Source organism: Oculina patagonica, chromosome 8 (assembly GCF_052425735.1).
Source record: "Oculina patagonica isolate OP01 chromosome 8, crgOcupat, whole genome shotgun sequence".
Lineage (NCBI taxonomy): Eukaryota > Metazoa > Cnidaria > Anthozoa > Scleractinia > Oculinidae > Oculina > Oculina patagonica.
The window spans coordinates 11,270,067-11,297,892 of NC_135765.1; the positions used below are offsets into that span (position 1 = coordinate 11,270,067).

A 27,826-nucleotide genomic window follows, 5' to 3' on the forward strand; every position below is an offset into this window, starting at 1 on the left:
TACATACCAGTTACTGCATGTGAGATTTCTCCTGAAAAATCACTCAAAAATGGAACTGTGTCCCAGGAGCAAAGTGGCTAATGATCCTTTCTGAAATGAACAACACTCAGTGTGAGACATCGTCAAACACCTTGCAGCAGGGAGGGAAATGGTAAATATATTTTTTAATTCTGCTTACCTTATGTTATTTCCCCTGAAAGTTGCCTGTCATTACAAAAAAAATAAACTTAGTATTGAACAAAAACCAAGGTGAGTAGTCCGACATAGTAACAAAACAAAACACAAGCTGAAGGACTGAGAAGTGGGGGGGGGGGGGGGGGGTGATGGGGGTTAAAATAAACATGATAGCCAGCATCGCTAATTCCAGGTTTTTTTACGTGTAAATTGTGTCAGTAACATGCTCTGTGAAATTCATTAACTAAGTTTGCTCATTAAACAGCTTGAGTTTTCCTTGAAGTCTATTCGGTCTTGTTTCAATGAAACATGAAAAATTTGCTATTAATAATTATTAAAACCTACACAACAATATAACAGACAACTGGTCATTAACTTAGCGTTGGCGGGGCTGCAGATAATAGTTACATAAAACATTGGCAGGGAAATTAACACTTCTTCGCTCTTTCTCACAGTGTAATCATTACACAGAATTCCATGATATTTGATGCGGTAGATTGCTGAAATACTGTATACCTAGTGCCTTTATCTGTGGACACGCACGAAGACGATCGATTAAGTAGCATTTCTCAAATCTAGATTAAGGTTTGATCAAGCTTGGCATATTACTCGCCAAATCAACAGCTCCCACCACGAAGCGATTCTTTCTACTTCAGAAAGCATTTCCGCTTTGAGAACGCTTGGAATCTCTGTTTCACTTTCAATATGCATGACTTCTCTCTGTCGTTTACACTTCCGCTTTCAGACTAGTTAATAAGATTTTCTTGCTGTCTATGCCTATGATAAGTCACTGCTACTTTAAGATCCATAAATTATGAAATCAAATACAATTTATCCACAGCAAATAATTTCAATCACAGATAACATTTTCTTTAATTTGCCTTGCGATGCCACACAATTGTGATTACGTTTCATAATTTATAATTTAATACACGCATCTTCCTAACCTTTTTGCTGAATGTAAAATTTCCCTTCGATTGGAAACGTTTTCTTTTAATCGCAGTCACCAAGAAGGTACAATTGTAGACCTCAGAAGCGGATGCGTTGCTGTAGAAAACGAACAACTTTCGTTAGATTGAGCTGGAAATAATGTTCGTGCAAAGAAACATTCATCAAACATGTCGTGTAGACAAGGCGTACAAGTCACGCGAAGTAAATAATTCCTTGTTCTTTCTCTTACCTTTGTTGTCAGTAACGTAAATGTTTCTTGTAAAATTTTTCTTCCGTTAAGGACTTCTGAAACTTCAGCAATCTGTTTTACGTTCGCTGGAACACTGAAAAGCCACTCCCGATCAAACCGAGGGTGTTTACTGCAAATTTAGATTTGCTGTTGATCACGAGATCAAAAGAACTTATCCGGTTTCAATGCGACGAAACAACTCCATATGTCACGCCACGTAATGTAATAGATAAACTCGACAGTCTTTGGTACTCAACATTTTAAATTAATGTGTGGCGTTAGATATAGAAATTAAAGTCTTTTGATGTGAAACTACATGTATATCTACACCTTTTCTTTCGAAAAGAGGCAGCATTACAGGTCGGGGATTGAAGAGAAAGGCCAGCGACCGAGAAGAGTAGGTGTGGGGAGGGTGGGGATAGCAGAAAAACAGGGTAGGGTAGGGTACTAATTGATCCCTGACATTCCGCGGCCTGTTCATTTCCCTTTCTCCGCCACCAAGAAGATTGTTCACTGGCTAAAACGAAGTGTAAGGCAACAAAACGTCAATAACGTTCATATTTGTGCATCTATATATAGCGTGACAAGTCCAGCGTGACGTGTTTGTACAAACCACGCACGACGTGTTTGTACAAGTCACGCACGAGCTACGCGAACCGCGCACTGGCGCATATGGCAATCTCATTTGAGAAAGACTCCCTGAAGTTTTTGGCTTTGTTTTGACGAGTCAGATCAGAATAATCTTACAAATGTTAAAAAATAAGAAAAACGAATCAGTGCAACATGCCGAGGAAATTTCTTGTTTATTTCCTGTTCAGTTATATACACAAATACCGTAAAATTCCGTTTATAAGCCCCCCCCCCGCTTATAAGCCCCCCCAGTTATAGGCCCATCATCCTGGAAACAAAAAAATACATCCGATTGAAAGCCCCCCCCCCCCCCGGATATAAGCCCCCCTCTACCGGACGACAGTACTAAATAGGGCTAAATGTTGCTTTATTATGCGTTTTTAACTAAAAAACGTATTTCCATCAACACTCCCGTGGTTCGTTTCGAAACGTTTTTTCACTCCGCTTATAAGCCCTCCCGGATATAAGCCACTCCACTTATAAGCCCACCGAAAACCCCTTACGAAGTTGTATAAGTCCAGGGCTTATAACCGGAATTCTACGGTATGTGAATAACATATGACCTGATGAAATTAAAGAATAGGTAGAAATCTCACTTGGTAAATGGGCGTATACCATATTAACCTGAAGCATACCTAACAATCAATTATAGTCTTACACACGTACATGAGTTTTAAGTGTATTATAATAGGAATATAACGAAGCATTTTAACAACGCGAACAAAATTTACGCGTAATAAAATTAACGTGAATTTAAGACAAGTTTTGGTTAAATGCTTATAGTAAACGTGTTTACATCAAAAAAATTAACGCGAATTTTTGAAATTCGCGTTAATAACATGTATCGTTAATTTCCTATTATTTGGTAATTCTAAAAATGAATTTTCGAAAGCGTGACACTCGATCAGTTCTCTTCAATTCGCTGACGTCGTTTAGCAATTCAGATATCATTTTGCGCGAGTGATCCGAATGGACCGTTTAAGTATTTTGCAGAAGGTCCTTGACTTTTCTCGGAAAAATAACAAAAACGCTAAATTGTAGGGTTCGCTGAATTTGGGTTTCATATATCTGAATATCAGCAATGGCGAATTTAGTCCAAGCTATGTCAGTAGTTAACATTTTTCTAGACAATGAATTCCTGTCGTTTAGTATTACACTAAAACTTTTCCTTTGTTACTTGTCGAGGCTTTGGTCGAGACAGCACTACTGAACTTAGGAGCAGAACGCTACTGATCACTCTAAAACTGCTAAAACTCTGAAACAACCCGAGTCTGACGCGTCCTGGCGTCCGTAGCTAGCTGTAGCTGGCGGGATTTTGCGCGCGAGAGCTTTGTTTTCAGTGGCGGAGCACTCGCGCGCAAAATCCCGCCAGCCATGCAGGCTAAGTCTCACGCGTTTGATTACATTTAGCAAATGTGCACGTGTACTTAAACCACATGATAGTCTTCTTTCTCAGAACCGGAAAAACTATAAAAATGTTGCCAATTCAGTTTATGTTATTAACTGAATTTTGTTCAGCTTATTTATGAATTGTTTTCTCACAGTTAACGTTAAGAGTGCCTCGATTCAGTGAATATATTTGCCAGGGGGCGTACCTGCCTTTACGCGAGTACGCAATTGCGTACCAGAATTTCCCAGATTTTTTAACATTTAATAGATCTTAATATAGATGAAAATTTGTGTAACTTCTATTATAAATATTTATATTTTTTCTGTCAGTTAAATCTTTCATTTGTCAACGTTTTCTTTTTCCTTTTTTTCCCTTTTTTGGTTTGCAGCAGTTGCATTGCAATAATACGGCAGTCTCTAATATCTATCTGCGTCAAAGTAATTCTGACTGGCCGAAGTTCAATATACTATTTTCCCCAAACGAGCCTTCTTACTATGCCAGTGTCCACTAGAGCGACCATTTAGCATCATGAGAAGAGTCAAGACCTACATGCACTCAACTATGAGAACTGAGAGGCTCTCTGCTCTGGCGCTTATGCATGCTTATAGAAACAATCCGATCGACCCTGACATTGTAATACGGGCGTTTCATCAGTTGCGCTAAAAAGAACAGACCCGTTGATCGGTAGCTGGGTAACGCTATCCACCGGATAATTCGCTATCCAGTGGACGAGTGTTAGAAAGATATACTGCGCTATCCATTGGATAGTGATTTATTCGGTGGATAGCGTTATCCAGCTTTCAAACAACTGGGGCCAGAAGGTTAGCTTTTGAATTGTAATTATCGAAACTTCGTATCAGGTCTGCATATAGTTAATTGCCTTACGGAAAACATTTACCGAATGCGATGCCTATGAAAGTGAAGAAATAAACGGACATTTTCTGAAAACATGTGAGCATGCTCCAATGTGATATTACTATGAAATAATATATAGACAATTTTGTTTTTTTTTTGGTTGAGCCAAGTTAAGGTAAAGTTTAGAGTTTATGTCTTGATTTGACAAAGCCTTTAAAGTTCAGAATGCAAAAAATCAAAACCGCCCTAAAAGCTGGTGTATACAGTGCTAACTTCATCTCTTACTGACTTTGTGCGTACTGCTAAAAATTGCCTAGGAACACCCCTGTTTGCGACCTACTAAAAATGTTTTATTTTCTTTTGAAAACGCCGGTCACTTTGTCCAGACTCTTTTATATAAGAGTACTTAAAACTTATTTAAAACATCTACATTTTTTGGTGGGTGAAAACAATGTTAAAAAGCCAAGAAAGATGCGAAGACAAGCTTTTTTGACGAATCCAAATAAACTCTATTTTCACTGATCGTAACAGCGAACATCGTATGTAATCACACATCGTATTGCTAATGGAGAACATAATCTTTTGTTATCGCCGCTTTATAATTAAGAAACTTTCCAACTCTCATGCAGCCCCAAAAGTGGTAGTCTGTGAAACAGTCGTTTCTTCTCTTAAGTCGTTGAAAAGAGCACTTATCGAAGGCGCAAAGCCCCGATTGTCTCGCGAGCTTCGCACGCCCGCAGGGCATGCGAGGCAAGAATAAAAAGACGTATCTTTTAGCATCTTTCCCCAGTCTCACTCACAGTTTTGACATGGGCTCCAGACCTCTCGCTCGAAGACCGAGCGCGTTCGCAAAATTTATCCCAGCCAATCGAGCCTCGTGCGAGCCTCGCACGCCCGCAGGGCATGCAAGGCGAGAAAAAAACGGCGTATCTTTTAGCTTCTTTCCCCAGTCTCACTCACAGTTTTGACATGGGCTCCAGACCTCTCGCTCGAAGACCGAGCGCGTTTGCAAAATTTATCCCAGCCAATCGAGCCTCGTGCGAGCCTCGCACACCCGCAGGGCATGCAAGGCGAGAAAAAAACGGCGTATCTTTTAGCTTCTTTCCCCAGTCTCACTCACAGTTTTGACATGGGCTCCAGACCTCTCGCTCGAAGACCGAGCGCGTTCGCAAAATTTATCCCAGCCAATCGATAAGCGCTCTTTTCAACGACTTTAGAGAAAAAACGACTGTTTGAAATTTTGGAAGTCTCATCGCTAATGCATGCGATGGTCTCAAAGGGAGGTTCGACAGCATTTTTTCATACATATTTCAGTGAGTATTTAACAATTATTCCATGAGCCCGCGTTGGATGCGAGGTGGTAAATAGCCAACGAGGCGCGAAGCGCCGAGTTGGCTATAACGACTCGTATCCAACAAGGGCGAATGGAATAATTGTTTTATTAAATTCTTCTCAAGTTTAAATCGACTGGACATTTCATTTTGATGTAAACGAAGTGATAGTATGAAGAGGCGCGAAAATTTTTGGCGCGGTGTCCACTTCTTGAGTTGAATGAAACATAGGAGGAGAGCGAGCGAGAGAGTTTTCTTCCCAAGATTTTCCTCGAACAATCCCCTCTAAAGTCGTCTAAATATCCTGGAAATTGTGACAACAGTTAAGATTAACTGGAAGATCCGAAGCAAAAGTCTTGTGCAAGTCGAACGAAGCAAGTGTTTACATTGTACTTCTTTACGGCTCCACGTCTGTCATCAAGACTGCTATATTATTTGAAGCGAATTGAGCTCAAAGTGGAACAGGTTTCATTGAAGTATAAAAGGACAAAACCAAGATTGAAAGGTAACAAACTTTACTGAAGGGCTGAGCCTAGTTTTTATGACGTACACTGAATGAAACTGTGTCAGTTTGCCGTTCTTTCGTAAATTATTTGCTGTTTTTCTACTTTATTCACTCGCTCTTGTTGTGCGTTTAAAATTACTATTAATTAAACTTTTCACATCTATCCTTTTTTTTTGCGTAGTTAAATTTACCATGGCATTTCTGTGGTTTTTGTAGGCACCGCTAATAATTTCTTGTTCATAAAGCTCGCCAAATTTGCTGTTTAAAACCATTTTTTTGATGGAACTGCTGTCGCTTCCCGCAGAAAAATTTTACACTGAGCGTACACTGAGCAGCACTTGCCGCACTCATTTGCCATATAAGGTCAAACATAGGTATACGAGCTAATAACCGGGATTCAGTGAACCAATCAGAAAGCTAGAAATGCAATATTCGAGGTTCAGAATTTAATAATACTGTGTATTTTTTGCAAGTCTTGCAGAATTTTCTTGCCCTTTTGCCTTTTAAGTTGCCCTGCTGTCCTTCCTACATCAGTGTGTCTGTTATTTTCTGCTTATTAGAACATACACGTTTTCTCTGCGGCGGACCGCAGTGACACACAGAAATATCAAAACGTTTGGGGATTTCGAGACGGCCTTAAATCATAAAAATACTGCGAGTAAGGCTTATATTTGAGCTCAAAAATAAACGTAGACCTTTAATCCGTCCTTTTGAGAAGCAGGGACGACAAAATACTACAACTGAAATAATTTTACCTTTTTGAGCTTTATATAGACATTACTCGCAATCTTTACGATGATTACACGTTTCGAAATCCCCATACATTTCTTTACATTTTGAACATACAAACGGTCACACATTGCTTGTATGGGCACCCTGTGACCAAACTAGGGATGAAAAGCGTACACGCCAGCGATTTGCATGACAAGCAAATAACTTACACGACAAAATAAGGAACAATTACATTTTTACACGTTTTTGCATAACACATTTCCTTCAAAAGATTGCGGAAACAACGCAAGAGGAATAGCCCACAACAAAAAGCTGGAACTGATTAGAATGGCAAATAAAGTTTTCCGAAATCTCCAGGCTAATGCAGAATATTTTACAATTAATGGACGAGGTTAGCCAAAATATCATGATTTGTCACTGGGGAGTAGATCAAAGGAGATCGTTTTAGAGAGGCTCAAGCTGTGCATTTCGTTGAACCAGTCCTGGGCAAAGGCTTTTTCAGCCAAGATCAGTTTTGTTTCGTCTTAGGGTACATTTGTAAACAATGAGGTGACGTCATACGAAACTAAAATCTCTCCGTTCTTGATCTCGAACCCTCGTACTTCATCAGCAAAGCGGAATGTGTCTGTCACTGTATATTGATTACACGACAGGGGTTTTAGATTGTCGTCAAGCCATTTCGCTAGCGAATAATTGTAGGTGTTAGTAGCAGATTATATTGGCCGCACGGCCAACTGTTCTTTATGCGTTTTCGGCAAGCCATATAAGTGTGCGAGTCTGGACCCTTTAGGGCGTAGAGCGTCGGCAATGGGTTTCGGTAGAATCTTTCGAAGGAGAGTTTCCAGCTCCTTTTCTTTCTGGAGAAGAGGGTGGTAGTACTTAGGAGGTCGTTCTCTGGTTTTCGGTCTCTCCGAGTCGACGAATCGGAATTTCCTGGTATCGTTTATCGACGCATCAGATAGTAGGCGAAGATATTTTGATATGTCCATAACAACAACCCCGGACCTTTATCCGGTTTTGTGACAACGATGTCATCGCGTTTTTTCAGATCTTCAATAGCTTACACAAGGGCTTTTTGAGGATTGAGGCCACTCCTATTAATATATTCTAGCGCAACAGATCGTAACGTTGCGGCTGCTAGTTCCCGTAAATTCTTGTTTGATAGATGCCGTTCAAGGTTCCAGTATGCTTCCTCGAAGCTTGCCTTGATCTCAACTGCAAAGATCAAGGCAGATTAACTCGTGAAAGAAATGTTGTACATTCGCATGCGTATGCCAACACTTAACGTGCAAACGGATTCCATACCCGCTAGGTGTTTGTTTAGGCCGTTCATTGTTTTATGCTTATTTTGTAGCGTTCCTTATTTGCATGCTGTACAAGTCTCTTGATAATGGAGTCACGATGACTCCGAAACGTCGAGCAGTATTAAATCTTTCTTGGTTTTTCTTATGCATTTGCTTTAGCAAATCGCTGCTGATCAAATACTTACCAAATCGATCTCATTTTCCCCGTGTCCTCTTTTAAATCGTTTTTATTTTTAACTAAAATCGAGAATTCATCAGCGAATCGGAGGAAAAATTGGGTGCGAAATTGGGCACACGCGTCAGCTTGTAAATTCACTTCCTGGGGTTAGTCCGTATAACGGCCCATAAGGGGAGGCTCCGCCAGAATGGTATGTAAGAGTGTAGGGATTTCACAAGTTTACTTATATGGAAGGGTAGGGTAATCTGTCATTTAGGTATAAAAAGGGCCTTCATGTCAATTAAAATATTTCGAGTGCTAAAAGAAAACGATAAGTCTAGAAAACTTCCTGTCTTTGTCATGCCATTTTCGTATTTGAAAGGGTGCCCTTTTCAATAAAGGGATGCATTCTCTGTCCAGTGGTACTAATAAGGGTAAGGTACGGACCTTAGGGCTGATCTTTCCCTATAAAACGTTTTTGAGTACCCCCCCCCCCCCCCAACTTGGGATCTCTTTCTTGTCCTCGTCGAGTTTGTCACAAATTTTGACCCAAATGTTCGAATTGGCATTTCCAAATTCGGGGGATTCGGATTATCGGGAAAGTCGCAACAATTTCTCACGTTTTCTGGCTTGCTCCTTGCAGGCTCCTGTAGGCTCCGTCATTGTCGTGGTCTATACTCGCATGAACCATAGCTCCCGTTTAATCATGGCCGTAGCCAGAGTTAAGGTGTAGCCTAAGGCAAGATCTTGCGACTTGGTATCAGTCCAAAAACATTGGGAAATCTAGAAGATCTGAAACGGATTTTTTCAACATTTTTATAAAGTATATATTTCTTCAGAAAAAAAAAAACAATCTTGGTTTACTGGAGATTTTAAGGGACGGACCATTATTTTCTTGGAGGGGGGGGGGAAAGAAAAGTGTTCCTCTGCAAACTTTTTTTTTAGTTTATGCACCTCTGCAAACATTTTTTTTCGAAATTCTTACTATTTTTTGTTATATATATCGTTTTTGCAAACAATTTATTTTGTCTTTCCAGGCCCTGCAAACAATGTTTTTCAATATATTTCATCCCCCTCCAAAAAAATAATGGTCCGTCCCTAATTATACGAGGTAGATACCTCGTTTTGCCTCTTGCTAGTTACGGCCCTGCCAATGAACGCATCCAGCTACTTGTTGTGGTTAGTGACGGAGCGTTATTTTCTCTGAGGGGGGGGGGGGGGGGGGGGGAATATGAAAAATTTTCCTCCGCAAACTTGTTTTAGTTTATGCACCTCTGCAAACTTTTTTGTTTTTGAAATACATATCGCGTTTTCAAACATTTATTTTGTCTTTCTAGGCCCTTCAAACAATTTTTTTCAATATTTTCATACCCCCTGCTTCCAAAAACATAACGGCCCGTCCCTTATGAACGTCTTTCCCAGGCTAGATTCCGATCGATTCCTTACTTTTCGCATTCCCTGCAAAACCTGTTTCCGTTAGCCTTTCTACCAAATTCCCTCTGTTAACAGCTTGTTCCGTTAAGTAGTTCCTTTTTCCGCCGAAAAAATAAATAGTTTACTGTTGACTGTTTTGAGTGCCTATCCCTTCTGAAGCGTGGGAAGTTACTTCCCAACTGCACCTTCTGGAATCGTGGGGACTACTGAATGGAAACCGACTGATGGGACCTCTATTGTGTTCTCGCTTGGCCTTGTCACTCAACGCGTGTGTTTATGGCCTCTCGCATCTAAATGTGCTTGCACAGCTTGAGACCGTTGCAATGCAATGATATAATAATAATAATAATTTATACATTTATATAGCGCTAAAACTATAAATATTCTAAAGCGCTGTATACTATATGTAAAAATAATATAAAAATATAAAAATTAGAATGAACCTACATACAAATCAAACTAGAAACAGTGTGATTGAAAAGTTAAAACGCTTACCGTATTTTCTCGATTAAACGCCGGACCCCGATTAAACGCCGGCCTCGTATAAACGCCGGGTAAAAAATTCTAGTTTTTAAATAAACGCCGGGGGCGTTTGTTCGAGGTCCCGGCGTTTATTTGAGGTCAAGCTAACAAGTAAATACATTCTGTTTGCCACAAATCTTGATTGCAATATAAACTATTCAATCCGTAATAACAGTGTAATAATGTACCCTTGGGTAATAATCACCTTTGGATACAGGGACAGTTTTTCGAGGAAGAACGAAGAGAAAAATCGTCCCGCCTTGAAAAAATGCCCCTTGGTCTCAAAGATAGGTAACAATAAATCAATCTGAGAAATTGGCAGAAAATTGCAGTCCTTTAATAAACGCCGGACCCCGATTAAACGCTGGCTTCAAATAAACGCCGGGTTTATTAAGCCAAGTTTGAAATAAACGCCGGGGGCGTTTAATTGAGAAAATACGGTAAACGCAAAATGCTTTCTTAAAAAGGAAAGTCTTCAATTGACTTTTAAAAGTCTCCACTGATGACGCTTTGCGAATGTCAACAGGAAGCTCATTCCACAGGAAGGGGCCTGCCTTGGCAAAGGCTCTATCCCCAAAAGTTTTCAGCAGTGTCTTGGGGACAACTAGCATATCATGGCCATCGGAACGCAGGTTGTACCGACCAACAGGCTTGGCCTTCAAAAGGCCAGAGATGTAAGGCGGAGCTTTCGCATGAAGGGCCTTGTACACCAGTAGCAGTATCTTAAACGTCACCCGGTACCGAACAGGAAGCCAGTGTAGTCTACTTAAGATGGGAGTAATATGGTCAAATTTAGGAACCAAGCAGACCACACGTGCTGCGGCATTGAGAACCCTTTGTAGACGGTCATATTGGTATTGTGGGAGACCATAGAGTAGTGAGTTACAGTAGTCGAGATGTAAGGTGACGAAAGCATGCACCAAAATCTTCGTTGTTTCCTCCGAAAGGAATTTCCTGATCTGCCGGATGTTATAAAGACTGCGGAATGCCTTACTACACACTTTCCCAATGTGAGAATTCATTGACATGTGGGAATCAAACCATGCTCCAAGGTTGCGCACCATCTTCACAGGTTCGATCGTTGACTCTCCAACTGTAATCTTGTCGATATGAATCTTGGACAATTGTTGCCGGGAACCAATGATTACAAACTCGGTCTTGGTGTCATTGATCAGACGGCGGTTAGAAAGCATCCAGGCACGGACATCAGCAACACAGTTCTCGATACTCCCCAGCGCAGCATCCTGAGACACAGGTGGGTGTGGTCGGAAAGACAGATAGATTTGGGTGTCGTCGGCGTAACTGTGTGCGTTGGGTAGGTGTTTGTCAATGATCTTGAATAATCCAGCCGCGAAGAGTAAGAACAGGGCAGGTCCCAGACAGCTTCCCTGCGGAACTCCCGACTCAAGGTTGAATGCATCCGATTTATGGTTCTTGATTAATATCCTCTGCTTTCTCTCAGATAAATAAGATGCTAGCCATTTCTGTGCATCTCCAATGACACAAAAGTCCTTTTCAAGGGTCTTGGAGAGGATTCTATGGTCAATGGTGTCAAAGGCGGCACTAGGGTCGATCAGTACAAGAAGCGTAACCTCCTGCCTATCCACACTGAGGAGAATGTCATTTGGACCTTTAACAGAGCTGTTTCCGTGGAATGATGTTCCCGATACGATGACTGATTCTCAGGGAGAGGAGCGTTAGTAGCACAGTGCGTAGACAACTGGGAGATCACTGCCTTTTCAGCAGACTTGGCTACAAACGGCAAATTACTTACCGGTCTGAAGTTCTTAAATATCAGGTCGAGACCAAGTTTCTTTAACAGAGGTCGGACCAGGGCTGTTTTCCAATGATCAGGTACAGTTCCTTCACGGAGAGAAAGGTTTACCATCTCAGTAATGAGAGTTTAACAAGCCACGTAGGAATAGGATCAAGTTGGCAAGTAGATTCCTTACAACTGTTTTCTGGACAAGTGAATTCTCACCCCCGTGCACTGTCGTTTCCTCTTAATTTGTTACCTTCTGAGCCTTGGTAAGAATCACCCTTCTCCAACGGATCTAGGTCGCGGGCGCCTCTGTTGTAATACAGTCCGACCTCTATTATGCGGCCACTCTCGGGACTTTGAAAAGTGGCCGCTTAATAAAGGTTGGCCGCTTAAAAGAGGTACAATATAAATTGGTTAGGAATGGCAGTAAACATGATTTTATTGACGCTATATAGCAAAATGCTTTTAAAAAGTGAACATATATAAAGATAAATCCAAAATTCATTGCAACAAAATGTCAAGTGCATTTCCAGCCCATGCATAGCTCTAACTTCAACACAGAGGGCACGTAGTTGAAATGTACAGAAAAATATGCAAAACATCGTTGACAAGTTTCTTAGGCCTTTTTGCATCAACGGTTAGTCTGTTAAAAATTTTAGCTCAAGATATTTCACGGGCGATTTATTTAAATATCATCTGTCACCACGCATTTCGCTTGGAAAGACAATTTGCTGGCCGCTTAATGGAGGTAAACAACCATATAAACAATACACTTGCGACAGCAAAAAGGTGGCCGCAGCTGCTTAATAGAGGTGGCCGTTAAATAGAGGTATCAAATACAGCAGTTTACTAACAAATAAATCGGGACTTTGGAAAGTGGCCGCTTAATAGAGGTCGGACTGTAACGATCTTGCTGTTGCTGGCGCAGGCGAAGCTTGGTACGGGTTGTATCTTCATCAGCTACAGACGGCTTTAGTAGACCAGCAGACATGAGTAGAAGACTTCTTGTCCTTCTATTTAGAAGTCGCAGAGCCGGCTGATCTGAATTCCCGTCGGCGGTGTATTCCTGTGGTAAAGTAGGGAAAGAAACGCATCAGAACCAGACTTCTTACATTTCACGAGGATCTTCTTTGCCTCCTTCAAGGCATTTTCTGCTTTGCCATTGGACTGACTGTGACGTGGACTACTAGTGCGATGTTCAAAATCCCATTCTTTAGAGAATTTCAGGAAATCCCGAGACGTATCCTGTGGTCCGTTGTCGGTGACCAGCTGTTCGGGTATACCGTGCCTTGCAAAATGAGCTTTGAGCTTCTTGACGATGTGCTTCTGAAGTGATCAAGTTCGAAGAAATCACTGAAGTAGTCAGAAGTCATCAGATAGCTCTTTCCCTCTAGCTCAAACAGGTCAGCCGCAACGTACTGCCAGGGCCGACTTGGCGTTTCGTGACTCTTGAGCGTTTCCTTGGTCTGGCTTCGCTCGTATTCCCTACACGCTTCGCAGGTTGACACGTGATTCTTAATGTCCCCTGTCATACCAGGCCAATAAAGACACTCGCGCGCTCTGCTTAGGTAACCATTAACTCCCAGGTGCGAGTTGTGAATTCTCTTAGGTAGTTCGCCACTTGCATCTTTCGGGACCACCACTCTCTCCCTTGAAAATAAGCCCATCTTGAACGGACATTTCGTCTCTCGTGTTGAAATACGGAGAGACAACAGGTGGCAGGGCACTTTTGTTCTCAGGCCAGCCCCGCTGAATTATGGCCTTTAAAGCTTGAAGGGACTCGTCCTTCTCTGTCTCACGCTGGATCTACAGGAGCCTCGCTTCAGAAATTGGCAAATAGTTCATCATGTTGATGGTTTCAAATTCCGACTCAACTTGTGTACATGATGGAAGATACGCTCTAGAGAGTGTCCGCCAGAAACATTTTGTTCTCTCGCTCGAAACGGATTTCTAAGTCGTACTTCAGCAAACGGATCATCATTCCTTGCAATCTCTTGGGATCACGATGAATTGGCTTCTTGACGATCGATTCAAGAGGCTTATGATTAGTGTGGACGATAGTCCTTCTGCCGAACGTGTAATCATTGAACTTCTCCACTGAGAAAACAATTGCCATCATCTCCTTCTCAATCTGCGCATAGCGTGATTCAGTTTCTGTTAAGGCTCTACTGGCGTACGCAATGGGGTGCCCATTTTGCATGAGCGCTGTGCCCAGACCACTCTGACTGCTATTACACTGGATTTCAAGCACTTCACTGGGCCAAAATGGGTGCAGATACAATGAGATTGTTGACATCATTCCATGCCTTTTCTTGGAGGTCATCCCAATACCATACCACATCTTTATGGGTAGGATCACGGAGTGGCTTCATGACATCAGACAGATTTAGCCGCAGTATGTCATCTCGATTCTCAGGGCGTGGCATCTCAATGATCGCCCTTACTTTTTCAGGGTCCGGTTTAAGACCCTCGGTGGTAAGCAGGCGTTCATGGAATGGAACTTCATCACACTTGAATTCAAGCTTCTGACTGTTGAGCTTGATGCCTTTCTGCTGACATCTGCTCATAAACGCTTCCAAATTGCTGTCATGATCGGCCTCATTCGTGCCATGCCATCATCTGCAATGCACTTGACACCGGGAAGACCATCTAGCTCTTGGTGAAGACGCTTCTGAAATATTTCACTTGAGACGCTGAGACCAAAGGGTAGACGAAGCCAACGATATCGCCCATATGGTGTAGCGAAGGTTGTGAGCATGCTAGATTCATGATCTAGCTCTAAATGCCAAAAGGCTAATGCTAAATCGGCCGTGGTAAACACACGTGCATCTGTGAGGTCAGGCAACGAATCATCAATAACAGGAATTTGGTAATGTTCTCTCTTTAAAGCAGCATTGAGAGGTTTCGGATCGATGCAATCACGCAGCTCAACAGACTTCTTAACAGCAACGACAATCTGACTAACCTAACTCGGTCGGTTCGTCAACAGGAGCAATGACCTTCAGACTTTCCAGCCTTTGCAGTTCCTCTTTAAACTTCTCACGAATAGTCACAGGAACTTTCGTCGCTTGCAGTATCACAGGCTTAGACCCTGGAGGTGCACTTTACCAGGTAACGTTCCAAGACTACCAAAAAAATCCGGGTACTTATCTACTGGGCCACCGCTCACATTCTCCACACCATTTACGAAATTCTCTAAGATCATATACAATGAGTGTTAAATGTACTTCATTTAAGCCCAGACAAAAGTAAGTTATTTCAGCTGCACCACGCAGTAGACAACATAAAAAAATACCATCAGGTTTATTTTGGCGGTTTCGGCCAGGCACCGGAAACTATAGCAGAAGGCTCCCTTCTGTTGCTTACTAACCTTTACTTGTTTCAAGTAGTCAAGTTTTGTCGGCTTGAGAACGTGGTCTGCCTTCTGCACGAATGATGTTTTTATCATCGTCAAAATCCTCCGCAAGCTCATTTCGTTCATATTCCATGTTTTTGTCTCTGCCAAAAGTTTTTCACCTTGCTCGAGGGAAGCGTGGACTTTGTCGAGCTGTTGGGTCAAACAGGCTTCTTTAGCTTCTTCAGTGGCGTCGCCAACTTTAAGATTAAACCTGTATTGGTCCTCGTTCCCTTTGTTCTTGAAGCAATGCGGCACGTCAAACTTGAGATTTTTTATTTCTTTGAGATGAGAATCGGCAGTGTCTGCGTGGGAAGGCCTTAGATTTGTTATCTAGCATCTACTTCATTAGACTAAAGTTAACAATCTTTCGTTTTTTAATTTGGCAATAGACGACTCGACAATTCTAACGACATCGGCCTCCTGCATGATCAAGAACAGGTCAGTGGAAAGGTATGACTCATAATAACATAAGCTTAAACAAAATGTGGTCTGGAATGATTTCCTACGTGATATTCATCTCTTATATATAGACCTCCCTCAAGCACATACTTACTTTCGTTAACCGGGCCAGCCCCAGTCCCCACTGCTTTCATGAAGCAGGAATAAATCATTTCCTGTTAAACCGCCTCAAACGCCTTAAATTCAAACGCTTTAAATTCCATTTACTCACTTTTGTTGCAAAACAGAGGGAAAATGCAATTCGGAAATGGGTTTGTGAAGGTTTTGTGCAATTCTTTTTCATCACTACACTTTAATACCAAGAGAAAATATTGTTAATACCAGTTCTCACTACATACAACACTCGTTTTTAATTTAAGTTTACAACTGAAAAGTATTAACACATGAAAGGGAGTCGAGGCAGAACTAATTAATAACGCCTCTTCTTTCACACAACTTCTTGTGAAGATGTTCTTTGAACAGATTGCAGAACAACCTTTAGTTTAACTTTTTATGTACAATCTTGCTACTTTAATTTTTTTTTCTGTAAAAATGTTCTCTGTAATTTTTATATTGCTCGTGTTGTTTTGCTTTGGCCAGGCATTTTCGGAACGATAGTAAACATCCTAAAAAAAAGATATAGGCAACAATTTTTTGCGCGAAGGAAAATATGCAAAGTAGTTTTCTGCAGAGACGCACTTGTTCTTAGACTAGGCTGCGCATGAGTTTATGTAAGTGTAAATTTCCGGACCAAACGAGGATGAGAGTTGACGAGAGTTGACTCTCATGAGAGTTTTCGTCAACTCTCATCGACCATCATCAACTTGGGCCAAACGAGAACGAGAGTCCGTCAAACTCTCATAGACTCTCGTGAAAAATTTGAGCACGTTCAAAGTCGATGAGAGCGCATGAGAGACGATGAGAATGCATGAGAGTCCCATGCCAAACGAGAGCGAGAGTTTGAACTCTAATCAACTCTCATACTCGTTTGGCCCGGACTTTATGGCAGTATGACAGCTGATTAACAGTTCCGATCTGGTCACGATAAAAAAAGCGCGAGCAAACTCTTAAGGTTAGTTGTTGTAAGAAACTCGTGCAGTGAAGTGTTGCAAAACCAAGTGAGATTAAAGTATAGTCGTCATCAGAACTTCATTTGTAGAAAACGGAAGCAAGCTATTCTACGAAAACAGTTAGTTTCATAAAAGTCAACCTTTTCAGCGTTTTGTTCACTTTAATTCCCTCAGCAAGGGTAGTAGCGCCAGCCTCAACAATGTTATTCTGCTGCAGATCCAAGTGCATCAAGTTTGTGTTGAATTTAATTGCCTCGGCAAGGGAAGTAGCGCCAGCATCACCAATGTTATTCTTTGCTAAATCCAACCGTGATAGCGTTTTGTTGACTTTAATTGCCTCAGACAGAGAAGAAGCGCCAGCATCGCCAATGAGATTCTGGTGCAAAGTCAAGCTGAACAGCGCTTTGTTCATTTTAACACCCCCAGCAAGGGAAGTAGCGCCAGCATCACCAATGTTATTCTGCTGCAAATTCAAGTGCAGCAGTGTTGGGTTGAATCTAATTGCCTCACCAAGGGACGTAGCGCCAGCATCACCAATGATATTCTTCTCTAAATCCAACAGTGTCAGCGTTTTGTTAAATTTAATTGCCTCGGCAAGAGAAGTAGCGCCAGCAACACCAATGTTATTCCACGAGAGTTTTAATTCTTTTAGTTTTGTGTTGATTTTGATTGCTTCAGCAAGGGAATCGGCGCCAACATTACCAATCTTATTGCACCGCAAATTCAACTCCGTCAGCGCATTGTTGACATTAATTGAATCAGAAAGGGAAGTGACGCCAGCATTACCGATGTGATTATACTGCAAATCCAACTTTGTCAGCGTTTTGTTGACTTTAACTGCCTTTGCAAGGGAAGAAGCGCCAGCATCACCAATGTTATTTTTCTGCAAATCGAGGTGCGTTAGTGTTGTGTTGACTTTAATTGCCTCGGCAAGAGAAGTAACGCCAACATCACCAATGTCAGTCTTCTCCAAATCCAGCTTCGTTAGTGTTAGCAAGGGAAGCAGCGCCAGCATCACCAATGTTGTTTTGCCACAGCTTCAACTCCGTCAGTGTTGTGGTGACTTCAATGGCTTCTGCAAGGGAGGTAGCACCTGCAGGGCCTGCCGTATTTAATGTCAAATCCAAGTGCGTCAATGTTGTGTTAAGCGTTAGGGCCTCAGCTAGGGAAATGGCGCCAGCATCACCAATGTTATTCCGACAAAAATTCAGCTGTGTCAGCGTTTTGTTGACTCTAATTGACTGGGCAAGAAAGGCAGCGCCAGCATCACCAATGTTGTTTGCCTGCAGATCCAACTGGACCAGTGTTTTGTTGACTTTGATTGCCTCTGCAAGGGAAGTAGCGCCAGCAGGACCAATGTTATTCTGCTGCAAATTCAACTGTGACAGCGTTTTGTTGACTTGAATTGCCTCAGCAAGGGAAGTAGCGCCAGCGTCACCAATGTCATTCTGTTGCAAATCCAAGTGCGTCAGTGTTGTGTTGACTTTAATTGCCTCTGCAAGGGACGCAGCGCCAGCAGGGCCTGTGGTATTTAACGCTAAATCTAGGCATCTCAGTGTTTTGTGGACTTTTTCAATTATGTGGCTTTCTTTCAACAGGTCCAGTAGTTTCCATACGATCACTAATTTGATCTTAGATCTCACGATGAGTGTGGACTGTACCTCGTGTAAACCTACACAAAAAGGAGCCTGCTTAATTACGGAAATGATTAAGTGAAATTTTTCTGCCATTCTTTGAGAAGTTAGGTAGTAGATATTTTGCCACTCTTTACATCAATTTTGTTTATAACCAATATTCACGAGGTACATTATAAGGCTCTACTGGCGTACGCAATGGGGTGCCCATTTTGCATGAGCGCTGCGCCCAGACCACTCTGACTGCTATTACACTGGATTACAAGCACTCCACTTGTCCAACATGGGTGCAGATACAATGAGATTCTTGACATCATTCCATGCCTTTTCTTGGAGGTCATCCCAACACCATATCGCATCTTTATGGGTAAGATAACGGAGAGGCTTCATGACATCAGACAGTTTGGGTAGAAAACGACTAAGATAGTTAACCATTCCATTTAGCCGCAGTATGTCATCTCGATTCTCAGGGCGTGGCATCTCAACGATCGCCCTTACTTTCTCAGGGTCCGGTTTAAGACCCTCGGTGGTAAGCAGGTGGCCATGGAATGGAACTTCATCACACTGACTGTTGAGCTTGATGCCTTTCTGCTGACATCTGCTCAAAAACGCTTCCAAATTGCTGTCATGATCGGCCTCATTCGTGCCATGGACCAGAACATCATCTGCAATGCACTTGACACCGGGAAGACCATCTAGCTCTTGGTGGAGACGCTTCTGAAATATTTCACTTGAGACGCTGAGACCAAAGGGTAAACGATTCCATGTTTGACTTTGCATCAGAAGATTTATCCAATTTAGTTTTCTTCCACTTGACCTGATTAACGCTGTCAACGGGCTCGGCGAGCGACTTCATCTGCATTGCAGTAACCTCTTCACTGCGACAAACATCAATGCATTTATTTAAGGTGAGGTCTCTCATCCTTAGAAGCTTTTTGGTGGTTTGCTCGCACTTGATTCCCAGTACGATACGATCGCGTATGAGACTATCGCGTAAACAATCACAAAAGTTGCAGGTCTTCGCCAAGGTTTTCAACTCAGCGACGAAATTATCGACCGTTTCCGTCGGAAGCTTGTCCCTCTTGTTGAAACAATATCTCTCATAAATCTCGTTCACTTCGCCGATGCAATGCTTTTCCATCTTGCCCATAACCACACGCCAGTCGTTCGCATTCTCCGCTTCGGAATAACTGAAGGTTTTGATCACCTTGAGACCATCATCGCCGATTGCGTGCTTGAACATAGCGAGCTGATACTCCGCACTTTCTCTCTCCAAACGAGAAATCACAAAATAATTGTTGTATTTTTCTTTCCACAACTTCCAATTTTCGGCGACTTCTCCAGATGTCTTGTGATCTAAATGTTGTGGCGGCAAAATTTGGTGAAACATTGTAGCTTGCGATGTTTGTGGCTGAGCTGCGGCCGTTGTACCGACGCTTGAACCGGAATCTTCTTCTCCTCCTGCCATCGTAGACGGTTTACGTTGTCAACGATCAACAGAATTGTACACACGCTGCCACCATGTAATAACAACACTAAAACTCGAGGTCAACTCAAAGAAAGTACCTTTTAATCTAGAGATCCTAACCGAGTTCGTACAAGAATTCAACTGACGCTATCACGAGTTTCTTAGAATAGTAATTAACCTAGAATTTACATATATTACTTGAGAGCGTGAACTCGCAGGAATTTCACACATTATGACAAAGAGCGAGTGAATAAAGTAGAAAAGCAGCAAATAATTTACGAAAGAACGGCAAACTGACACAGTTTCATTCAGTGTTCGTCATAAAACTAGGCTCAGCACTTCAGTAAAGTTTGTTACCTTTCAATCTTGGTTTTGTTCTTTCATTCTTCAATAAACCTGTTCCACTTTGAGCTCAATTTCGCTTCAAATAATATAGCAGTCTTGATGACAGCCGTGGAGCCGTAAAGAAGTACAATGTAAACACTTGCTTCGTTCGACTTGCACAAGACTTGTAGTTTCCAGAAAAGGTTTTGCTTCGGATATTCTCGTAAATCTTAACTGTTGTCACAATTTCCAGGATATTTAGACGACTTTAGAGGGGATTGTTTGAGGAAAATCTTCTGAAGAAAACTCTCTTGCTCGCTTTCCTCGTATGTTTCATTCAACTCAAGAAGTGAACACGGCGCCAGAAATTTTCGCGCCTCCTCATACTATCACTTCGTTTACATCAAAATGAAATGTCCAGTCGATTTGAACATGCTTGAGAAGAATTTAATAAAACAATTATTCCATTCGCCCTTGTTGGATTCGAGTCGTTATAGCCAACTCGGCGCTTCGCGCCTCGTTGGCTATTTACCACCTCGTATTCAACGCGGGCTTATGGAATAATTGTTAAATAATCAAGTCTGAGCAAGCCTCAAAAATATTTTCCTTGATTGTAACAATGTTTTAAGATATTGAAAATGACTTTTCAGACAAGCACTAAAACATTTTTCTGTTTTTAAAATTCAAATGTTCAGTTACTATACTATTGCTAGCAAGAAATAAATTGAATTTTAAATAAACGCCGCCCTCGTATAAACGCCACCCTCGAATAAACGCCGCACTCGAATCACGAAAAATTAAATCAGAAAAATCACTTAAAATATTCTGACATACGGTAGCTTCTTTCAAAGTTGTTGTCCGAGTTGTAGCTTGTATGCCACTCATGATAGTGAACTGAACTTTCAATTGCCCTTTCTATTCTTGCGCTTAAGCTTGTTCTTTACCTGCCTTTCGATGTTTTGTTTTGTTCCGAAACTTCTTGTGTGCTAGCTTTTTAAGTTTTATATTCTACAAAAGAAGTGCAAGGTCGACCAAGTCATCGTCTTTATACTCGTCTAAAGTCCGAATAGTTGTTTTGATTTGGCTTACACAACGCGCTTCGGACAAAAGGATGTTTTGAATTTCCAGAACTTCCCCCTTCCCCATTTACCGGATTTGGGCTTCATGGGCTTCATGAAGTCATGGGATTACTAGAGTCTATGGGGTGATAGAGTGCTTTGAACTACTAACACAACATCGAATCTACAAAGTACTTTAGGATGTCGCTCCCTCCATGTAAATCCAAAACTCCTTATACAAGTTTAGAACTGATCTTTATGCAATTGAACTAGCGGAAGAAATATACACGGACAATATTCACTCTTATGAGTTCTGCAAAGGAAGGAAGCGCTTGGAACAGACAACAGAGAAAACAATCACCTCTCGGGACTTACCCAACTTCAGTTTATTCCTTAGGTTAAAATCAGGTACAAGTATGAACGTATGTAACAAGATCCAAACAAAATTTACAAGCGATTCTACTTTATCACTCATTAATGTCAAAACATCTCAAATGTTATCTATTTTGTAGCTATGCCAATGTTTCAAATGTTATATACGTTGTAAATATGCCAAAGGCTATTCTAGGGACTTTTGATTTTGTTACAACATCCAAAAAAACTTCAAAAGCGATTTTTACACTAACTCAGCAATGTTACAATAACGTAAAAAATGTTAACACAATGAAATAAAGAAATAAATACACTAAATGATAAAAATAGGTTTTGATTATGAATCCCTTTGAAGATTCAAAGTAGAATTCGAGTACTGCATGTTTTATAGAAGATATTAGAACACCGTGTCCCGACAAAGGCAACGCCCTGAACATATAATAACTTTTTTTGTAGACGGTAAAAGGTTAAAAGCTACTATGCTCGTGGGGCCGTGTACAACTTAAAATTTAAAAATACATGTTAAAGATATAAAAATATTAAAAAATTACAAAAACGTTCTTTAGATTAAAATGGTATAGAGGTAGAAATGTATGACAAACAGTCTGTTGTAAAAAAAAAACACCGAGAAGCTTACAGGATTTACTTTATAACCAATTTTCACTAGGTACATTATTCGTTTTTGGTTCCAGTTTATAACTGAAAAAAAAAATACGGCTTTTAATTCAAACTAATAATAACTATTGACCTTAACAATAAATTAAACTACGCTACTCTACTCTAAAGACAGTGTCAGTGCTGTGTTGACTTTCATTGCCTCAGCAAGTGAAGCAGCGCCAGCGTCATCAATGTTATTGCTTGTCAAATGCAACTCCTGCAGTATTGTGTTGACTTTAATTGCCTCAGCAAGTGAAGCAGCAACAGCTTCAGTAATGTTATTGCCTGTCAACTCTAACTGTAACAGTTGTTGTGTTGACTTTAATTGTATCAGCAAGTGAAGCAGCCCCAGCATCAGCAATGTTATTTCTATTCAAATAAAACATCTTCAGTGTTGTGTTGACTTTGATTGCCTCAGCAAGTGAAGCAGTCCCAGCATCAGCAATGTTATTGCTATCCAAAGACAACGACGACAGTGTTGTGTTGACTTTGATTGCCTCAGCAAGTGAAGCAGCACCAGCATCAGCAATGTTATTTATATTCAAATACAACGACTCCAGTGTTGTGTTGACTTTAATTGCATCAGCAAGTGAAGCAGCACCAGCATCAGCAATGTTATTGCTATTCAAAGACAACAACTCCAGTGTTGTGTTGACTTTGATTGCCTCAGCAAGTGAAGCAGCCCCAGCATCAGCAATGTTATTGCTACCCAAATACAACATCTTCAGTGTTGTGTTGACTTTAATTGCATCAGCAAGTGAAGCAGCACCAGCATCAGCAATGTTATTGCTATTCAAAGACAACAACTCCAGTGTTGTGTTGACTTTGATTGCCTCAGCAAGTGAAGCAGCCCCAGCATCAGCAATGTTATTTATAGTCAAATACAACGACTCCAGTGTTGTGTTGACTTTAATTGCATCAGCAAGTGAAGCAGCACCAGCATCAGCAATGTTATTGCTATTCAAAGACAACAACTCCAGTGTTGTGTTGACTTTGATTGCATCAGCAAGTGAAGCAGCCCCAGCATCAGCAATGTTATTGCTACCCTAATACAACATCTTCAGTGTTGTGTTGACTTTAATTGCCTCAGCAAGTGAAGCAGCACCAGCATCAGCAATGTTATTGTTCTTCAAATCCAACAACCATAGTGTTGTGTTGACTTTAATTGCATCAGCAAGTGAAGCAGCACCAGCATCAGCAATGTTATTGCTATTCAAAGACAACAACTCCAGTGTTGTGTTGACTTTGATTGCATCAGCAAGTGAAGCAGCCCCAGCATCAGCAATGTTATTGCTACCCAAATACAACATCTTCAGTGTTGTGTTGACTTTAATTGCCTCAGGAAGTGAAGCAGCGCCAGCAGCACCAATGTTGCCAAGGATAGCCATTAATGTTTCCAGTGTTGTGTTGACTTTAATTACTTCAGCAAGGGGAGCAGCATGGGGCCATCCAAGGAAGGTAGTTACGCTTTTAAGTTTAAGACATGAACCAAAAACTTTTGCCAGTGTTAAACAAATATCACTTTTTGCTCTTTTACATTCCGTGATGCACTCCAATGCAACATCTACGCTATCATGATCATCGCCATGTTTGTTCACTTGTATTGTTATACTCGCCATAAGAGCCACTGCTGCTTCTTTACATTGCGTTGATACAATGCCGCAAGAAAACAAAAGCACGTGTTTTAGCTCATTGAAATATCTGATGTCGGAAACTAAGTGGTCGGGAGTAATTTCTTCATTAAGAAGCTGGCAACTAAGATAAAAGCCAGCGAAGAATTCTTGGAAACTCTTGTGTAGAAACGCGTAACGTCGACACGGTCTTAGTTTGCTACCACCGGGCTGCATTGACAAAAATCCGAATCCAGGTAATTCACTTTTATGATCTGCAAACTCGCTTCCTTCGAAATCTAAGTTTTCTTCATGTAAACCATTCAACGCTATCCAGCCAAGGTGTTTTAATTGGGTTTTGTATACTTCAGTTAGTTTCTCGCTGGTATCTGATAATCCTTTCTTTTTTCTGTATCTTCTCAGAACACACTCTGTTATTTCTAGGTACAGTTCAGTTCTACTTTCTGGAAAAATGCCTTGAAATTCGTCACACAGAAGGCAAAGAAGTGCCGTGTTTAGAGGATTTGCCGCCATTTCTCTTAGGATTTCATCGTTCTTCAGCTTGAGCAAGAGCTTTTCAGCCAACGCCTCCATGCTTTTGAAGTACTTGCAGATGAACTCTTTTACATCTTCTTCGGTAAATCCTTCGATCTTCAATAGGTTGTCACAGTATTTTCTTACCTTCATTCCAGCCTCGTGCCGTGCTGTAACAACTAAGTGGCACTTTGGAAGCACTCGTCCTTGAATTATTTCTGAATACATTGGCAGTTTACTCGAGGGTAGCTCATCCAATCCATCGAGCACCAGCAAAACGTTTGACTGATTGTGGCGAATAAAGTTGAAGAATTTTTTTCTGAAGCCTTTTTCAATGTCTAGGGGTAGAAGTTGGTCATCAATGGCCTCCCAAAGGTCAGACTTGATATCACGACATTTTAACAACAACACGGTTTCAAATCTTGGAAAGCAACTCTCTGCTTCTTGCTTTCCTGTAGCCCAGTCATAAACGAGCTTTTTGCAGTAAGTCGTTTTTCCCATACCAGGCTTCCCCTCAATTATCACTGTTCTTGGCTGCGAACATTCTTCATGCGGTTTGAAGATAGCAGACATGTTGACGATTTCGTCGGTTGCTGTTCCTCTTGTTTTCTTCCTGTTGATCATTTTCAGTCTGGTAAAAATATCATTTAGATGAAAGTGAAACTCCTCGCACCAAGGAAATGGTGACAGCCACCCTTCACGGGATTTGTAGAGTTGGCGAATTCCCTCAATAAGCTCAGATGGATCAAAAGGATCTAGAAATACATTTTTATATAATTAATACAATTTTTTAATGAAGGAGCTTGTGGCTCAACATTAATGCCCTTAAATCCTGATTGTATTTTGACTGCGTCTCTTCTATTTGGTTTCAGTACGTCTGACCTCCGAGCGCGGGCAAGTAAAATTACTGAAATCACAAACCAACACTATTAAAAAACCACTTTCACTAACGTTTTTGTTGAATAGATCGTTCTCTGGGTTATGTTTAAACAATTAGACGCCTCGCTCTCGGTTTCTATCGACACTGTATAGTTGACGCGGGGCTTCGCCTCTTTCCAACAATCAATTAGATTTAAACCTCGAGCTTGCCGTCTTATTGATTATACGTCTCGTACGAATCTCGACGCAATAACAGCAAGAAACCGGAAGTGTTGCCACTTTTAATTTATTCACACATCCTTTCGCACAGTGATTATCCTAACAGCTTACAGCTGAATTTTGATTGATTAAATCGGCACATAAGTATGTGAATAAGTTAATGATATTGGGAGGCACACTGGCCTAATGTTGAGCTACAGTTCACCGGACTCCGGATCAGGCAGTCCTGGCTTGATCCCTGGCCAAGGTCACTGTGTTGCTGTAATGTTAGATCTACGTATACGTCTTCCCAGGTAAATACGGCCAATGTGCATCTCGCCATATTCACATGCTTTTTTATTCAAGATCAGAAACGAACGGCACTTTCGTCGTGGCAACCTGTACACCTTTTTTAACAAATAGACGCCCGCAGTACAGGAATAGATATTGATAGGACCGCGTAATTAGGAAATTAAATACTTTTTATTTTAAATGTGTTTGAGTGCCGGTAGTTGGCAATACAGCCGATACACCAAATCCCCTGGCTTGGATTTTCGCCCTTTTAAAAGAAATTTGGGAGGGTTCCCATGCCACGGGGCAAAGACAATTCTTGACTCCGGTGGTATTTAATCGGTAGATCTAGGTCATCTAGATCTTATCTGTAGGTCGTGGGTTCAAATCCTACCGGGGTCAAGAACTTACTTTGACCCGTGGAAACCTTCAAAATTTCCTTTAAATGATGAAAATCCAAGGGGATTTGGTGTATCGACAGTATTGCCTCCTACTGGCAGCTCAATACATTTAAAATATATATTTAATTTAGTGCAGTATAAGAAGTCGGTTTTACTTAATAAGCCATCTTCCTCGGTCAAAAATAATGCACAATTTTTGACGGTGTTAAAGCTAGGTAGTACTGACCTTTTTCCTCGCTTTCTTCTCTTGACATGCTCAACTTTTCCAACCTGTCATTCATGGTTAACATTTCACTTTTAATCTGCTGGAGCTTGTCTCTGATGTTGTCTGGGGATCAAAATTTGCATCACCTTTAGTTTAATCTAAAACTGCAACGTCATTTAAAACAGGTTCTGTGGTTTAATCTTTAACTACTATTAGGAACTACGCTTGCGACGGTTTGCAAATTACTACATAAATATTTGTCAGGCATTTATTTGGCTATTCTACCAAGGCAACTGTCATGTTTGTTTATTTACCTTCGATATTTTTCCTTAAATGAAAAAAAAAATAAATAAAACGCTACTACTGCTCCTGGACTAAACCTTACCATTTACAAAGCCTTACGAAGTTGACTGTTTTATTTGATCTCTGTTTGTTCATTTTGGGAACTTACCTTCATCCTTTGTTTCTTGTCGTGATGCCGTCAAAGCGTCCAGCTTGCCACTGATATTTCCTATTTCACTTTTCATCTTGTTGAGCTCTTCTTGGACTCGTCCTGATGATTGGAAACGTTTAGCGCTCTTCAGTTTAAGGACCAAAAACGTTAAGACAAACAATCTTGTTTGCATACAGAGTTTTCATTATTCCATTTTATTTTATGATCTCATGGTAAATCTAAAGTATACACATGATCAACAAAATATTCAGCAAACTCCCTAACAGCATGTATATTTTCTTTCACCTAATGTCTTTTATTCTCCCTGAATACACCGCACCATCAACGTCCATACATAATTCAGTACCAAATCACTATCAAGGAATGGGATTTTTAAAACCGTAGTCCATTTCCTCTACAATCTCAAAAAACCATAAAAATAAACTTAATAGAAGCCATGAGCGAGGCGAGTGTTTTGACTGTTAAGATTAATTTATTTTGTTACACCATTTGTATGAACTGTTTACCAATTAGACCACGAAGGGCAGCCTGGACTGAAGAAAAAGGAGGACAAGAAGTTTTTATCCTTTTAAAATGAACTATGAAGAATAGCGGTCGGAAACCTAGAATGTTATTTTCACCTTGTAAGCGTCCAAAGGTCACTGCGACGGTGCTTTCGACAACAGTCATGGCGTTTAATTTTGACGTCACAGGGAAGTCATTTTGTCAGAAACGAAAGCAAGTTTGTACTAAAAGTCATTCGTGAACATTGTTCAGACTCTCGCTGTTTGCATAAGAAAATGAGAATGCTCGACTAAAAGAGAGGCAAAGATATCTGGTCGATTTGTTTTCTACAATAACATTAAGACCCTGTCCACATC

At 41.0% G+C, this 27,826-nt stretch overlaps 2 protein-coding genes and 1 pseudogene across 3 annotated transcripts in view; all 3 read right to left on the minus strand.

Annotated features, from left to right (window-relative positions):
- LOC144662531 (uncharacterized) overlaps nt 1-1,535 on the minus strand; it is a 68,827-nt gene extending 67,292 nt beyond the window's left edge. The window contains exons 1-3 of the mRNA XM_078523357.1: nt 1,355-1,535; nt 1,122-1,221; nt 179-204 (exon numbers count right to left, since the gene is read on the minus strand). The gene's annotated coding sequence lies outside the window, so the exon portion shown is untranslated. The remainder of the gene's footprint in view (nt 1-178; nt 205-1,121; nt 1,222-1,354) is intronic.
- Nucleotides 1,536-9,659: 8,124 nt separating this feature from the next.
- Nucleotides 9,660-13,643, minus strand: LOC144663114 (uncharacterized). The gene is made up of 4 exons (XM_078524052.1): nt 13,260-13,643; nt 12,919-13,042; nt 10,654-11,889; nt 9,660-10,182 (listed from the first exon to the last, which is right to left on the minus strand). Exons 1-4 carry the CDS (start codon nt 13,641-13,643, stop codon nt 10,175-10,177), a joined length of 1,752 nt encoding a protein of 583 aa, XP_078380178.1. The 3' UTR covers nt 9,660-10,174.
- A 2,648-nt stretch (nt 13,644-16,291) lies between these two features.
- LOC144662655 (uncharacterized) overlaps nt 16,292-27,826 on the minus strand; it is a 30,038-nt pseudogene continuing 18,503 nt past the window's right edge. Inside the window, exons 7-11 of the transcript XR_013572493.1 lie at nt 26,964-27,065; nt 26,534-26,635; nt 22,808-25,293; nt 18,039-18,374; nt 16,292-17,806 (exon numbers count right to left, since the gene is read on the minus strand). The product of XR_013572493.1 is annotated as an uncharacterized LOC144662655 (transcript). The remainder of the gene's footprint in view (nt 17,807-18,038; nt 18,375-22,807; nt 25,294-26,533; nt 26,636-26,963; nt 27,066-27,826) is intronic.